Source organism: Indicator indicator, chromosome 17 (genome assembly GCF_027791375.1).
Source record: "Indicator indicator isolate 239-I01 chromosome 17, UM_Iind_1.1, whole genome shotgun sequence".
Lineage (NCBI taxonomy): Eukaryota > Metazoa > Chordata > Aves > Piciformes > Indicatoridae > Indicator > Indicator indicator.
In genome coordinates, this window is record NC_072026.1 from 17,842,258 (window position 1) to 17,858,897 (window position 16,640).

A 16,640-nucleotide genomic window follows, 5' to 3' on the forward strand; every position below is an offset into this window, starting at 1 on the left:
GAAGAGGATTTAGGAATGCATGAGACTTGAGAATAGCTTTAGATCTTTGCTTTATTTCATCTGAGTGAATATGCTAGTAAGAGGTATGTAAGAAATCATGGTGGAAGAAACTGTTAGTCTTCCTACATGAAATCTGTAAATTTAAACAGCCAGTGTGGAGTTGTAAGGGCTTCTTGTAGGGTATACAGGGTAGCAGGTTTAGCTTGAACCAGAGCAAGCAAATCTAAAACCATCTCCTTTGTTTTGCTGCCTCTCTTTCTGAGCTTTCATGAATCACGTGGGAGGTTTTTAAATTAAATATGGGTGGGTTGAGGGGGTGATCGTGGTGCTTTATCACACCAAGCATGAATTTTTCCTTAAGATACCCTGAAATTTGGTATTTTCCTCTGTGGTGATGTATGCATCAAAAGAGTTGTTAGTCTGTTTTTGTGGCATACCATCAAATAATAGAGATACTGCTGAGATATTTGATGGTATTTGGTTAATTTGATAAGTTGCATGTTGCTCAGTGAAAAACAATTGCTAAATTTGAAATTGGTTAGGTTTAAGCTGGCAAGATTCCAGATGTTTATTTATATCCTAAAACGAGTTTTTAATGCTACTTTGCTGTGCTTTTGCTTGGTACCTGGCTTTAATCTGCCCTCCTCCTCCCCCTCCCTCCCCCCCCCTTTATTTTTTAATAGTATTTCTGTATCTTAATATCTTTATGTTCCTTGATGAACGAAGAATTCTACACAGGCCTGCATAACTGATCATGACATATTCCATTCTTTTATGAACAAAATATTATATAAGCCAGCAGAGAGAGATTAGTAAATCATTGTTTCAGTGCTTGACCAGTTATGTGAAAATTGTTGATTAGCTCTGAGACAAGATCAGCCTCACTAAAGACTGCCTTAAGGGTATAAACAAAGGATGATAAGTAGCAATATATTTAGTAGAATACAGTAACAAGTTTTTTGGGAACTCATGCCAAGTCCACTTTTTTATATAATAGTTTCGGGAAGAGTTTGTAACAAAAGGCAAACAGTACCTGAGTTAGATTCTTGCATAATGCATCAGTAAATAATACAAATACAGGGGAGAGAAATGCCACAGGTCTCTGGCAAAGTAATGAGAAATCAGGACATGATGTTATGTTTATGTAGATACTATATACCAAAGAAGTTAGGAAAGCTTGCAAATTGTTTTATAGAGAGTTGAAAGTAGAGCTGTTAGGTTGAGGGCTATCACAGAAAGATCCATCACTGGGCCTGGAGAGGAGGAGAGCAAAAGGAGAAGCATGTAGAGCGAAAAAAACCAAACCACCAACCAAACAAAAAAACCCCAACAAAACAAAAAAACAAAAGGAAGGTGTTAACTCATCTTTCTTCAAGAAATCTCGTGTGATTTTCATACAATATTCAATCTGTGAATTAATGTGTAACTCTGTGCTTATATGCCCTTAGTTGTGTTCATTTTTAAAGAACTTTTTTTTTTTCCCCCAGATGGTGAATTTACCCAGCTCATCTGGATTTTGCAGTCAGTTGATACTAATTTTTTGTAGTAATTGTAGAATTATGTAGCTGTAATCATTACTTGGAGTCAACTTGAAAATCACCTAAGATGTGTCCTGTTTTAATGCATAAAGTTAATTTCTCTTGCAACTATTTTATGTCAGTAAAAGAAATGACAAATCCCATTTGGAAAATGATGCTTTGAATTTTTAACTTGTCTGGACTAAGGTACAGTTTTCTTAAAGTAAATGTTTAAAAATACAAAGACTGTGGAAAATTGTACATGGAAATAGTGTTATACAAAGCAGCCTACCAGGCAGTATGTTTCTAATTTAAGATCTTCTTTCCTTTTTGAGAAGGAAAACCTTGAGAGTGTACATCAGATGATATTTATTTCTTTTGTGTTGGGCTATGCCATAAATCCCATCAATAGGAGTGTATGAACAGTCTGTAGGTTCCATTAGAGTATGATTAAAGGAATAAACTGGAAAATGTTACCGGTGGGGAGATGCAATGATATGCAACAGCTAGCTGTATGCCAATTAACCACTTCAAATAGTTTGTATTTCTAATATGCATTTATTGAGAAACATATTCTGTAAATTACGTAGTAAAAATTTTGTAGGTCATCTTCTGAAATGCAGGTATGGCCTTCTATGACAAGGTCACAACATCGATAGACAAGGGGAGAGCAACTGGTGTCATTTACCTGGACCTGAGCAAAGCCTTTTGACACTGTCCCACATGACATCCTGATCTCTGAGGTGGTAAAACATGGGTTTGATGGATGGACCACTCGGTGTATAAAGAATTGGCTTGATGGCCGCACCCAGAGAGTGGAGTACCTCAGGGATCAGTCCTGGGACCGGTCTTGTTTGACATATTTGTTGGCAACATGGACAGTGGCATTGAGTGCACTCTCAGCAAGTTTGCTGCTGACACCAAGCTGTGTGGTGCAGCAGACACGCTGGAAGGAAGGGATCCATCCAGAGGGACCTGGACAGGCTGCAGAGGTGGGCCCATGCCAGTCTCATGAGGTTCAACAAGACCAAGTGCAAGGTCCTGCATCTGGGTCAGGGAAATTCCAGGCACTGATATAGACTGGGCAGTGATTGGTTTGAGAGCAGTCCTGAAGAAAAGGACTTGGGAGTGCTGCTAAATGAGAAGCTCAATATGAGCCACCAGTGTACACTTGCAGCTCAGAAAGCCAACCAGATCTTGGGCTGCATCAAGAGAGGTGTGGCGAGCAGGTCGAGGGAGGTGATTCTCTCCCTCTACACTGCTCTCGTGAGACCCCACCTGGAGTACTGTGTCCAGTTCTGGAACCTCTGTTACAAGAAAAATATGGATGTGCTGGAATGGGTCCAGAGAAGGCCACAAGGGTGATCAGAGGGTTGGAGCACCTCTCCTATGGACACAGACTGAGAGAGTTGGGGTTGTACAGTTGGAGAAGAGAAGGCTCTGAGGAGACTTTATTGTGGCCTTCCAGTGTCTTAAGGGGCCTACAAGAAGGATGGTGAAGGACTTTTCACGGTATTGGGTAGTGATAGGAGTAGGGGGAATGGGTCCAAACTAGAGGAGGGCAGATTTGGATTAGACAGTAGGAAGAAGTCCTTCACCATGAGGGTGGTGAGACACTGGAACAGGTTGCCCAGGGAGGTGGTGGAAACCTCATCCCTGGATGTTTTTAAGGCCAGGCTGGATGTGGCTCTGAGCAACCTGATCTAATGGAAGGGGGTTGGAACTAGATGATTTTTGAGGTCCTTTCCAACCCTGACAATTCTGTGATTTAGTTTTTGATTTTGGGTTGTGTTGGATTTTTTTTGTTTGCTTAATCTCTGAGATTATGTAGATACACCACATGAGGGAGCTCCGTTCTGTTCTGTACTCTAAGGACCACATCTAGAATTGTGCTTCAAAGCTGATACTGAGTAAAATGGAGAGAGGATTTTCTACAAGAGAAGTATAAAAAGATTGCTGAAATGCATTTTTAGTCTAATGGTGACTAACTAGTGAGAGAATTTTTTTTTTACCGTAATCTACAGAGACACATGAAAAATTATATAGGAGGAAAAGCCTGAGAGATTCTGAAGAATAAAATTCTGTGAACAAAAATCTACTTAAATACATGGAAGTCTAAAGGCTTCTTGATTGTGAGTAATTGCCAAAGGAAAACTCTGCTTTCATCCTTAAATTTATATTAAACCAAGATGTCCAAATCACTGAAAGATATTTTCATAAAGAATTGTGCTCTACTAGAATGATAATTTATTACTGATCCATTTTCTAATTGCTTTATGCTTATTTTAAAACCTGAAATTAAAGGGGCAGTGGACACTGTGAAAATCCCTGGAGCTACAGCATTAGATGCCAAAATCAAACTGTCACAAGACATTGCTTTATCAAATAGTTTGGTGGAACTGCTTTTTTGCCTTCTACTCTTCTCCAGTCCCCAAAGAGAAAGAGAAGAAAGCTTTTGGGAGGGGAAGGGTATTCTTGAGAAAGTGTCCTTGTTTGGGGGGGTTTCCTTGAAGTAGTATGTCTGAGTATAGGAAACTTTCGTTTCCCATCTTCATTGCCCTGTCATTATGTTTTTTGCTTGCCTGTCTGACCAGAACAGTTATTTAAGAAATAGCTTTAACTGTGTGTTGGCTGGTAGAGGAATTTGAGGGATCACTTCACTTTCTTGGCTTTTCTTAGGTTTAATCCCAGTCAGTTGGGACAAGTCTATTTGTGTGCATACCATAGAGATTTTCTAACAAAATTATTAATACTAAAAATATGTAACCCTATTTGGAGAGAAAAGAGATCACCATTTTACTCAAATCATATCTGATGTGTGGTTTTTAAGTATGCAGCTGGCATTCAAAGTACTGTTTGGATGCATAACAGACTCTCACTTCTAGATTGTAGTCCTTCAGTCTTGCTTTCTCCTGTGCTTGAATCTGTGAAGAGTTCACAACAATGGTGGTTTGCACAAAACAAATCTCAGTTTGGATAAATGTATTCTATACTTTTTTTTTTTTTAATCAGCTCACATATTATCACTCCCTTTTCTTCCTTCATTTTGAACATCTAGGTTCCTGAAATATTATATGGTCTGATTTTTTTTTTTCAGGTTTCTAAAAACAAAACAATGAGGACATCTGACATTGCTGCATTAAAAAAAGCCTAGAAATACAAGAAATCATTTCTCTTTTCCTTCCCCATACCTTACCAAATAAGTTTATCTAGATGAAGTAACCATCAGATCTACTGATGTGGGGTTGTTAAAATAGGGTACAGTTGACAGCTCAAAGGTACCTCCCTTCATTAAATCCAGGTGAAGTGAGGAAAAAACTGCATGATCAAAGAGAAAGTGAAGGTGGTTTCATTTTCTCTGAAAGATTTAGGGCACTCAAAGCTGTAATTACTGTTTAAGGCTTCTCATTGTGTGTTCCAAAGCTAATATAATATTTCTAGGAGTGGCTACCTTACCGTGGCTTTGCTAAAATAGGTGTCCACAATTTTTTTTTTCAGTTGTTGTTAGAAGATTTTTTTGTCAATGCTTTTGTGTGATTTGAAACAGTCACATTTAATTAATTTGAATATAATATGCAAAACAAATTTTTCAGAATCATTTTGTTTGTACTAGCTGTATTTTTGTTGTTTTCTTGTTTTTATTCATCTAAACATATTTTTATCTAATTGTTCTCCAGGGAAGATATGCTAGAAACCCATTACTCGTGTAACATTTTCTGTTTGATATATTCTTGACTATCATGTCTTCTGTGTTTCTTCCTAATTAATGCATGAATAGTGATTATAATTAATTGTTTGCCACCACAAAAGCTGAGGGAGATTTGAGTTTGAAAAAGCTACAAATACCAGTCTTCATATTGTATCAAATATTTTTCATAAACCAAAATGTCACACATGACAACTAAGAACTAGATTATTTCTGTTGCAAAAGGTGCTGGGAAAACAGCTGCAGAAAGTATGTAGAAAGTGATTACTTTTCAGTTTTCGTAGTGTGGGATTCCAAACAAAACTTGGATTCATGACTTTGAAGGGTATGAGCACAGAGCTATGAATTTGGGACAAGTATAGCAAAAGCCAGACAGCATTTGTTTATGAAAGGCAGTTCCTGCTTCTCTAACCTGATCTCCTATGACAAGGTGACTCATTTAGTGGATGACAGAGAGGCTGTGAATGTTGCTGTCTGGACTTCATTAAAACTTTTGGGACTGCTGTCCACAGCATGCTTCTGGAGAAACTGGCTGCATGTAAGTTGGATGGGTGGATGCTTCACTGGATAAAAATCTGGATGGTCAGGCCCAAAGTGTGGTGGTAAACAGACAGAGTTGAATACAGTTGATGGCTTGTCACTAGTGGTATTCTCCAGGGCTCAGTGCTAGGGCCAGTTCTCTTTCATATCTTCATATCGTATCAGTGATCTGGATGAGGTCAGTTATATGAGGTTTAACAAGGTCAGGTGCTGGGTTGGGTCATAACAACCCCATACCATGCTACAGGCTTAGAAAAGTGTGGCTTGAAAGCTACCTCATGGCGGAAGAACTGATGGTATTGTTGGCTGAAGATGGGTCAGTGTGTGTCCAGGTGGCCAAGAAGGCTAACAGCATCCTGGCCTGTGTCAGAAATAGTGTGGTCAGCAGGACTAGAGACGTGTTTGTTCCCCTGTATGTGTCTCTAGTGAACCTGCATCTTGGGTATTGGGTTCAGTTTTTGGTCCCTCACTACATGAATGACATCGAGATGCTGGAGTGGGTCAAGAGAAAGGCAACAAAGCTGGTGATGGGTCTGGAGAAGTCTTACGGGGAGCAGCTGAGGGAACTGGAGTTGTAGTATGGAGCAAAGGGTGCTTGGGAGACTTTATTTGCTTGGAGGTTTAGGAGACCTTGTCACTCTCTACAACTACCTGAAAGGAGGTTGTAAGTAGGTGGGTGTTGGTGTGTTCTCCAAAGTCACAAATGGTAGGACAAGAGGAAGTGGCCTCAAGTTGTAGTAAGGGAGGTTTAGAAGAAATGTCTTCACAGAAAGGGTTGCCAAGCCCTGGAACAGGCTGTCTAGGGAGGTGGTGGAGTTACCATCCCTGGAGGGATTTAAAATCCATGTGGATGTGATGTTGGAAGACATGGTATAGTGGTGACATGGAAGTGCTGGTTTAATGGTTGGAGTTAATGATCTTCAAGATCTCTTCAAACCTAAATGAATCTGTGAAAATAAGATGTGAAGCATTGCAAAGCTGGAAGAATGGAAAGCTCTTTACCGACTTCTGTGATTTTGTAAGACTCTTCTAGCCTTTCTATGACCTGTCATCTAGTAGTATCCCTCAGTTATCTCCTCATCATGCCATCATTCCATCAAAGCACATGCTGTTGGTCTAAAAATGCTTAAGAACTGCAGGGGAAGATCATAAAACACATAGCGATAGCTGCTGGCTGTGAAGTTATAGCTATACCTGTATTTAGCTAATTCATTCCTCAGCTGGTATCATCTTTTTTCCTTATTTTTAACAGCTCTCACAACTTCCATTTCAGAACAAATGAAGCTAAACAGTCCACCTCTTTCATTCGTGAATGGCGTTTTGCCAGTCTCTTAAAAGGATGTTTTTCACCTGTCAGGCAGTGTCAGTAAATTTAGTTCCTCTCAGCATGTTTTCTCAAAAGCAGTTTCAAAATTCTGGTGATTTCATCAGTGGAAATAAAGCTTTGTTTTTGTCAGGATGAAAGGTTTGTTTAGCTTTCAGGAGTTCTAGAGCTTTTAGAAATTGTTTTGATCTTTCTGTCTTCTGTTAGAAATGGGAATATGGACTTTGGGATTTATTTCTGTGTTACAATTACAGGGAAAAAAAAACCCCTTAACTTCTGAGGTTGTCAACTGTCTTTTTCTCTGATGTGGTTTTAATTTAATTTAATTTACTACCTAGCTATATTTTTGGAGTTTTTCAATTTCTTTTAAGTGTTTTTATTTAAGATAGACAAGATCTTCCCTTCTCTCTGGCCTGTGGCTTTAAAGATGCTGCTTTTTATGTGTTCCTTTTGAGGAGCTAAGTGCTCTTACTTGCTTTTAAATTTTCTTCTTTGCGCTGTCACAGGAAATACCAAAATCGGCATTGAGAATCTGTGAGCAGGCTTTTCCAATATAAGCCAATTTAGGAAACAGCCTGTGGAGCTTTGTTCCTTGAACTGAATGTTTTATAAAATAGGCCCTTGTTTATCAGTTTCTGTCTAGAGAGTTCCTATGGGACTTTCGGAGAAATGAGCACTGATGTTCATGTCCTGATTAACAGAAGTGTAAATAAAAAAGGCAGTATTGAAATTGTGTTGACATAAGCTTTCTTTTGTGTATGGCAAAGTGGTGTGTGTGGAATCAATGGGAAGAGTCTTTTCATTCCTGAGAAGTTTGATTGCATGAAAATTAGGAAGTGATATGATTGCTTAGAGTGAGGAGTAAGGATTTTCCAAGTATTTATCACGGTGGCCATTTAGGGACAAGTCAGCAAACCTCATCTCAATTAACGTGATTTTAAGCATGCTTCTGCATTTTAGAGAGAAAGAGCAGGTCACAGCTAGCATTGTTATCAGATGGTTTTGACCTTTCTATACCTCATTTTCATGAACAGAAACGCTGAAGTAGTATCTGGTACATGATGAGTGCAGTTACATTCAATAATTCTGATAGTTAATGACTTGTAATAGACCCCTTTGCTGTTTGAGAAGCAACTGTTCTTTTGTGGGGATTTTTCTGGGTTATTCTGTCAAACACTGAATAATGAGGTAATTTACTTTGTAATGAGAAAAGAAATTCTCACAGTGAGCTTTTTATGGGTATTTTATTAGTGAATCTTTAAGCTCTTCAGAAGGACATGATTTTGTGTAAACAGATAAAACAAGGCTCCTGTAGGTTTTGGTCTCTTTGGGCCCTCATTAGGGTAAAGGAAGTGTATTGCAAGGAAGATTTTTGCATTTATTTATTTATTTATTTATTGCAGAGTCTTTCAACAGGAAGAAAGGATTAGGTATATAATTGTGATTCATAATTATCTGTGTATGCTCCAGAAGTCTTGTTTTTTTTTTTTTTTGGTGTAGTCACAGAGATACATTATGTATGTAGTGTAGATGATAAAATTGTTAGCATCTGTTTACATATTGATAGCAGGTGAAAATAAAGCTATCAGAGTAAATGACTTTCTGTTATTAAAGCTGAATTTCAGTCTTCAGCTAATAAATTCTGTTTATGTTTCTCCAGTTCAATTCAAACAATGCTCTATTATGAATGAGCTTGGAGATTAGAAACTAAGAGCACTGATACACTCTTCATTAAAGATGAAGATGCCACTGAATCAAACTTTCTCTTCTAGCTGTATAAAACATGTTTTTTAGCCTAGTTTTACAGTTTCTTGCTCCAGAATCTGGCTCTGAAATGGTATGCAAAGGTTTAGAAATGACAGAATGCAATTGGTGTGGTTGAAGGTTTTTTATGTAGATTTTCACACTTAGTGTTTGGAAATAATTATAAAATATTTTTGTTCTTGTTGAAGTGTATTTCCTTAATCTTAGTAGTGGGTAATTGGGGGAACAATAGGCTTTTGCTCTTTTGAGCAGTGTAGTCTACTTAGGGTTTTACTTTCAGGTGGTCATACCAAGGGTTACATTATTTTCACAAACAAATTGGAATCATGCATTTCAGTCTTTTTTTATAATTTGGACATTTTATAACTTTGGGTGTTATAGTTCATAATGAGGATTCTGACAACTGGCTTGCTCTTAGTATTTCATGTTTCTCTTGAGCACTTCTCATAATCTGATTTAATTTTGGCTTGTTTGGAGTGGGAAAAGCAGTATCTGATAAAAGAATAGTGTTTAAAACTCATAACTCTGAGATTCTTTTTTTTTTTAATGGAATGGAGTTGCATTATATATCCAGCTTAGAAGAAAAGAAGTTGAATTTATGTATAGTCAGAGTAACCAAAGTCTTGTTTATTTGGGTTTTCCAGAATCACAGGACGGTTGATGACTTCTGGCAGTTGTCTTGTCCAACTCTTGTACTTACGTAGAGCCATCTAGAGCAGTTTTGTGGAACCATGTCCCGATGGCTTTTGGGTATGTCCAAAATGCCATAAACTCTCTCAATAACCTCTTCTAGTGGTATGTCACGCATTTAAGCTCAGTTCAGCCATTACTCAACACTTCATTCAGACTCAGAAATACAGAATATCAAATATGTATTGGGCTGTGAATTTCCTTTAAAGTACCTTTGGGTCTAAATGCAGACCCCACTGTGGAAGCAGAGTTTCGTTGGCCATTTCTTGCTGCTGAGGATGTCATGTCTTACCTATGAATGTTAATTTGTGAGCAGATCTGGTGATCCTCACATTGATACTAGTAGAATGAAAGATCTGTGGTGAGTGGTGCCACACATTTTATAATCCTTGTCTTGTATGTTTTATCTGTATGTACATCATAGAGGCATACAAATCAGAATCAGATGTTGTGTGATTATTTACGTAATTCTTTCTGCCTTATTAATTCTCCTCCAACTATGTCATAGCAGGCTCCAACAGCTTTACTTTCAAGCTTTTTGAATAGGCAGCTTTTTTCCTTCAGTTTTCTCATGGCATCTGCAGTAATGTGATATGGATTGAGCTGACTTGCAGTTAACAGAAGTAAAGCTAAATAAACATAGTAAAGATAATGGATTGGGTTTATACTGTTAAAATTTACTTACTGTGATTAATAACTAAGTTGTAGTTTTAACCAAAGCAGCAGCTATTGGTCTTGTAGTTGCTGCAGATATTCCAGATGTATCTGTCCCTTTAAAGAGTTGCACTGGCTATGTGTGTCTTCAGAATAATAAAATTTCATTATGATATGTGGCTGCATTTCCTCCTGCTCCAAGTGCTGACATTAATTCCATAGATTTGCTCAGGACAGAAGAGAAACATTCAAACATAATTTGTCATGGACATTTTAATAAGCCAGTTTTAATTAAACTGTATTATCTGAGACAGAACATTCTGATGGAAATTGTCAATTTCAGGACAGTAAATGACTCTGGAGTAGCTAACAGAATAATAAATTATTTCAAATTGTAAAATTACTAAAGTATGAAAGAATACACATTGACATATATATTTTCATTCTTGTATTGTTTAGGATTACGAAGGCTTGAGTTTTATTGTTGCATAATGTTACAGTTCATGGACATTGTTTGCACTGTTCAGCACAGATTTGCCAGTCTGCAATTTAAAGCTAAAAAAAAAAAAACCCACCACATATTTTTCATAAATTGGAAATAATAAATGGATTACAAATTATGATTAATTTTTATCTAAAATCAGCATGTCATGTAAAATTTACTGAAGATGCAAACAGTTAAAAATGCACCGAAAAAGCCTGTAGCAGACAAATTTAAAGGAAATCATACAAAGATTTGTAATGAAACCATGTTTCTGGGTTTTTTTGTAATGGTGCTGTGCTATCTTTTGAGGACAGTTTGCGTCTGTAATATAGTAGAATACAAAATCTTGAGACGTTTAGTAAAACCAAAGGTATCTGAAGAATAAGTAGATCAGATATTTAAACTAATTTATTAGGTGGCTTTGCTTTCTGGACTCCTTGGAAGTGCTGGGCTATTTTTTTTTTTTTAAAATCTCATTTTAGTGCTATACTAAACATATTGATTCTTTTACTTTGGACTGTGTGTATTTGTAAATGAGAACATCTTCCATCTCTAGTCCCAGTGGGCCTTTATTTTCTTTAGCCCTTGTATTTTTTTCTCTCTAGTAGGAGTTAATCCATCTGTAGCATAATGCCAGCTGCCTCTTTCTTAAATGAATTTTTTTTTTTAATGTCAGCATGAACTTTTGAAAATCAAGAATTACATGAAAAACTCTCCAAATGGAACGCTCCTTTCACATATTTTCAGCTTCCTGTAAGCAGTAGCTGGAAGGACATGTCAAAAAACTTCTGTTGAGTCTTTGAAATGTTTTTGAAAAGTGTGAAGAAGTTTCTGGCAGGAATCTCCTTTTTGTTCTCAGTGGATTCTTTCTTCGGGAGGTATCGCAGTCATCAACTCTGTGATCTGTTTGGTTTGTTTTAAGACCTTTGGTGTACATCTCTTAAATTCCATTTTTATAATGGCTATATGCCCTGCAATGGGGCTTCCTTAACTGCTGGAACACCAGTGCAAATTCTGTCATTATAGGTAAATTATGAATAGTTTGGGTTTTTACTGTGGTGTGTTGTTGATGATGAATGCCAAGCTTTCATTTTCTTTCTGAATGCTGACAGTAGTAGGTGTTGCCATTTGGCAAGTGAGTTTTTGTGTGTTCAGGTATTTTATTAACTGTTATTCATAAATTGATGTGAAATTCTTCCAAGCAGATATGGTAGAAGTGATGACTTTCCCACCACCTGATTTAAGGTCTTCAACCTTGATTTCTCTTATTCTTATTCTTATTATATCTTATTCTCATCTGTTTTTGTGGAAGGAACCAGCAGAAACCATAGAAGTAGCATGGTAGTGGTCCTGATATTGATGTAAAGAATTTGAATTTATTATTAATGGCAACCAGTGATTCTTTATCTCTGACATAATGCAGTAGCATAGCATCATGATAACATTTGTATCCACTGCTTGCTTAATTAAGTTAATTAATTTAGGCATTGCCCCAAAATGCCAACTGTAATCATCTGGTCATATTTCAGTGTAAAAAATCATTGATTTGCTTACAGAAAAAATATTTTCAGTTGTTACAGCTGGCTTTCTACAGCCATAGTAATATTTACCTATTGTGATACTGACACTGTGCTTAGTATTTTCACTGCAAAAATCTATCCCTCTGGTTATATAAACGTTTTTCTTTCTTTCCTGGGGGTGGTCATTGTCAAGCAAACCATAGAACAGGATGGAAGTTTAACTTGGCAGCTGTAATGCAAACACATAAGTAGAATCCTTTAAAAAAAAAAAGGGGGGGGGGGGAAGAAAAAGGGAGAAATAGCCTCCAATGAGGTTTCCAAGCCTCTCTTTTAACAGTAGAAGAGACAGAAAGAAGTAGAATTAATTAGTAGAAAACTGCAATTTGGCAGCAAAAGTTAAGCATTCACTGACCGATGCCCAGCCAGTCCTCAAGCTGCAGTGTCCCCCAGCCAACTCCCCTTAGCTTATATACTGGATATGACATCAAGTGGTAAGGAATATTCCTTTGACTTATTTGGATCATTTGTCCTTGCAGTGTCCCCTCCCAGCTCCTTGTGTACCCTTGGCCTCTGTTGGCAGGGCTGTGTGAGAAGCTGAAAAGTCCTTGACTTAGCATAAGCACTGCTGAAACTGTAGTGTGATGTGATTCTCCCACTAAATCCTAAATGCAGTGCTCTGCCAGCTACTAGGAGGAGAATTAAGGCTCTCCCAGATGAAACCAGGACAGTACTGAAGATGGAATAATGTTTCCATCTGGGACCTGGGAGTCGTCATCTTTTTTTTTTTTTTTTTTTGTTTTGTTTTTTGGTTGTCTTGGCTTAGAATTCTTTTTCTGGTTATGATGGAAAAACAAGCTTCTAAATAATTTCTCTTCATTGAGCAAACATCTTTACACTGGATGGCCTGGATAGATCTGTGAGTTTGGTTTTGGTTCAGAATGGTAAGAAATGTAGCCTTGTTTACAGGTCTAAATGAACACCTTATTAAAGCGTCAATCTGCATTAATGAAAACTGTTGTAATTAAGTATTTCTATTATGCAAAGTTTTCATAGCTTACATAATTGATAATGTTTCAGGAAATACTGTAGGTGAGTATGGTTTTCCTTCCCTGAAATTACTCTGTTGACTAAGTCTTTGCAATGACTTGAAGTAGTATGTTTCCAGGTGATATTTCAAGTTACTAATATTTTATAAGGATGAAGATTGTGTGAAGTATATGGAGTGTGACAAAGTAACTTTTTAAATATGACATGGTATATGACTGGAAACTATTGTCTCTACAGCACTGACTTGTTTTCTTCAAAATTAAGTACAGTTAAAACCCTCTACTCTCTCATTGCTCATCATATTCATCTGTCTTACTGACATACTTTTATCTTACAAGCCATCAGTTAATGGTATTTTTTATTTGCGATTTGGTGCTTATTAGATAAAAAATAATAATGTTGAAATTATTTCTACAGTGTTACTTTAAAATATCTTCCTGTTTCAGTAGTAGTATTGGGAAATTTTTGTTTGTTTAACACTTACTGTTGTTATTTTTCATGTTGAAGGTACAACCTAACTCTTGAGAGCTTTTTCTCAAATAATTAATTTCAAATCTGGAGTATTCATTTTTTTTTTTCTTTTCAGACTTTTCAATCACTTTTAGTGTATTAATTTGGCTTTAGTTTATATGTGGTTGTTTTTAAAGGAACCACAGGTACAACTTGTATAATTATATACCTTCATATTTCTTTTTTCTAGTGTTTCTGATGAGTTGTGAATGACGGTCGTCTGCTGATTCTAAGGCAATTCATGTTTTTCTAAAACTTCTGGACTGTGCTCAGTAATTCAGTAATGTGCCATTATTACCTATTTAATGTATTCTTTCCATTAAACTTTCATTTCCTTTTATATAGTTAAATGTCATTGAAGACTGAACTATGCCAAATCTGTCTTGTATTAAGATGAACGATTCAACAGTTCAAGCTTGAAATTCTAACCAAGCAGGTTAAACTTCATTTCAGTAAACTGGAAATACAAGTATTACCACTATGTTTGCAGTGGTATAAACTAGATAGGTATATATTGCTGTTTCAAAATCTTGATATTTATATTTAAAATCCATCAGATTGTTGGGTCATACTTTTTACCATTCTAAGTGAACACTCTTCAGCTAACAAGAGTATAGCTTTCCTTTAATGCTACTGAGACATTAATGAAGAGAGGATTACTTGGATAACAAGCTTCTTAGGAGAAAATTTATTTTATATGAAGTTTTCAATCACAGTTTTAAGAACCAATTTGTAAATGGCTCTTTATGTACTCTCCCATTAGTTGGAGCAGAAAAGTCTAGATATAATATTAGGCCTCCTTCCAGTGGGGGATATTTTCACCTTTGTTATGATTGGCATGTAGCTTGTGAAGTGACAGCTTTTTAAGTACTCAACAGTATCCAGACACGTGGAAATGTTTGAACAGATATCTACCTGAATTTTGTTTCTTTATTCTGCAGTTTGACTGTTTTCTGAAGAATCATTTTTGGATTTACCCAAATCACAAAAATAAATATTTTATATGATTTCTTTGAATGACTCTTTTCCCTAACTAGTTTTTTTGTTTTGTGGAGAGGTGTGATCTCAAAGCTATTGAGTCATTAGAAATGCAATGGTAGGTGTTGTCTCAAGCATGAGGAAATGTTGGAGCATGAGCTCTGCTGTATTAAGAATTAGAATCCACATGGAAGAAAGTCTTTACAAGTAAAAGCCACAGGGAGCCAGGTTGTGTGATTTTTGTAGTTCAGGGAATAACTCGTGTCTTTTGTTCTTGGGTTTTGATATGTACAGCACAACACTTTTATCAGCTGCAGTTCAGTATCTGCAGAACTAGTTCTATCATCTACTAGCTGGATTTTTTTACAGTGATTTGTGACTTTGCATCTTTGTGGATATGAAAGCTTCAAGGCAAGCTAATATTTCCTTTAGTAGCCTGTGCCCTTCCTCACTTTGCAAATGAATTATTCTAAAAATATTTTTTTTCATATGGGGGGAAAAGTGTCATATTTTTCTGTTGAAAAGCGTTATACCAGGCTTTTAATGATGACTGCTAGCATGGAAGTCAATCTGAGTTTCTAGACTTCAATGCTTCCTAATGGAAATAAAACCTTCTGTTGTTCTGTGGTGTTTCTATTACTAATCATTTTTCAAAGCTGTTTGTCAGTTAACTGGGGCAGGTGAGTGAATATTCCATTTTTATAAATTCTTTGAAATTACATAGTTGAGAACATGCCCCAAATAAGTGTACCATGTACAGGAAGCTGTATGGCTAACCTTTAAAGAATCTACAATGAACACATCTGTAATAAAAGCCAAAGAAAAGTGGTTGCCATACTATATTTTTGTCATCTGTAGTTAAGCAATATGTAAACTTTATGTATAAAATTCATGTTCATAATGCAGGGGACTTGACATCACTTGAGCAGAATGGGACTTCATAGATTTTGACAGCAAACTAATTTTCAGTATGTGTTTATGTAGAATGTATTTTATGAAATTAATCACTTACCAGAGGAAAAATGTGCAGAGTATTTGGAAGTGATATGAGGTGGTTGTGCAGTCCATTAATCACTGGTCTTTACATTGGAAAGGGATCATTTAATGGAGGATTGTGCCACCGTTTTATGTTGATAGGAATTTGTAGACATGTAAACTTGAATGCATAAAAGTCTCATATTTGAAGGCAAAACAGCACCAGCAGACTGTCCAGTTGTAACCTCTGTACTGAGTTTCATTTTGTTTTACTGCTAGATTGGATTGCATTTGAATCGTTTTCCTTAACAAAACCTTACAGCTTTGCTGAGAGTGCCCGTGAGCAGTATGAAAAGTTGTCCAACATGCACAACAACATGACTAAATTGTATGAAAACTTGGGAGAATACTACACCTTTGATCCCAAAGTAATAAGCATAGAAGAATTCTTTGGTGATCTCAGCAACTTCAGAACTCTATTTTTGGTGAGTATACGCAAAATATTGTACCTATTATTTTATCTTTTTTCTCCCAATTTCAATTCTTTCCTCTTATCCATATTTCTCGGGTTAACTTTTATGTTTTGTTCTGCGTCAGGAAATTGGATGAATGTTTCCAGAATTACTTAGATTTTGGTCAAACTTGGCTATCAATCTCCAGTGTTTTACTTGCCAACTCCACTGTCAATGAAATTGAGAGATATGGATAATGAGAAAATATTTCTCTTCATTGAAAACCTTGCCTGCTGGTCAACACACAGCAAATAGGCGTGATACTGGAAAACACAGATGTGTCTATGTTCCAGTTATGTTACAATCTGGCTGACTTCTTAATGATGCTCTGATGCTAAGGATGAGACTTTCAAGATGAGCACTGTATAGCTGACGGAACTTAGGAAGTTCACTTAGATGTTTATATTGGTATTTCCACT

General features: G+C 36.6%; 1 protein-coding gene across 1 annotated transcript in view; it reads left to right on the top strand.

Moving 5' to 3' along the window:
• DIAPH2 (diaphanous related formin 2) overlaps positions 1 to 16,640 on the top strand; it is a 221,794-nt gene that overhangs the window by 114,904 nt on the left and 90,250 nt on the right. Inside the window, exon 25 of the mRNA XM_054388824.1 lies at positions 16,030 to 16,194. Within this exon, the coding sequence (XP_054244799.1) occupies positions 16,030 to 16,194 (165 nt within the window). The remainder of the gene's footprint in view (positions 1 to 16,029; positions 16,195 to 16,640) is intronic.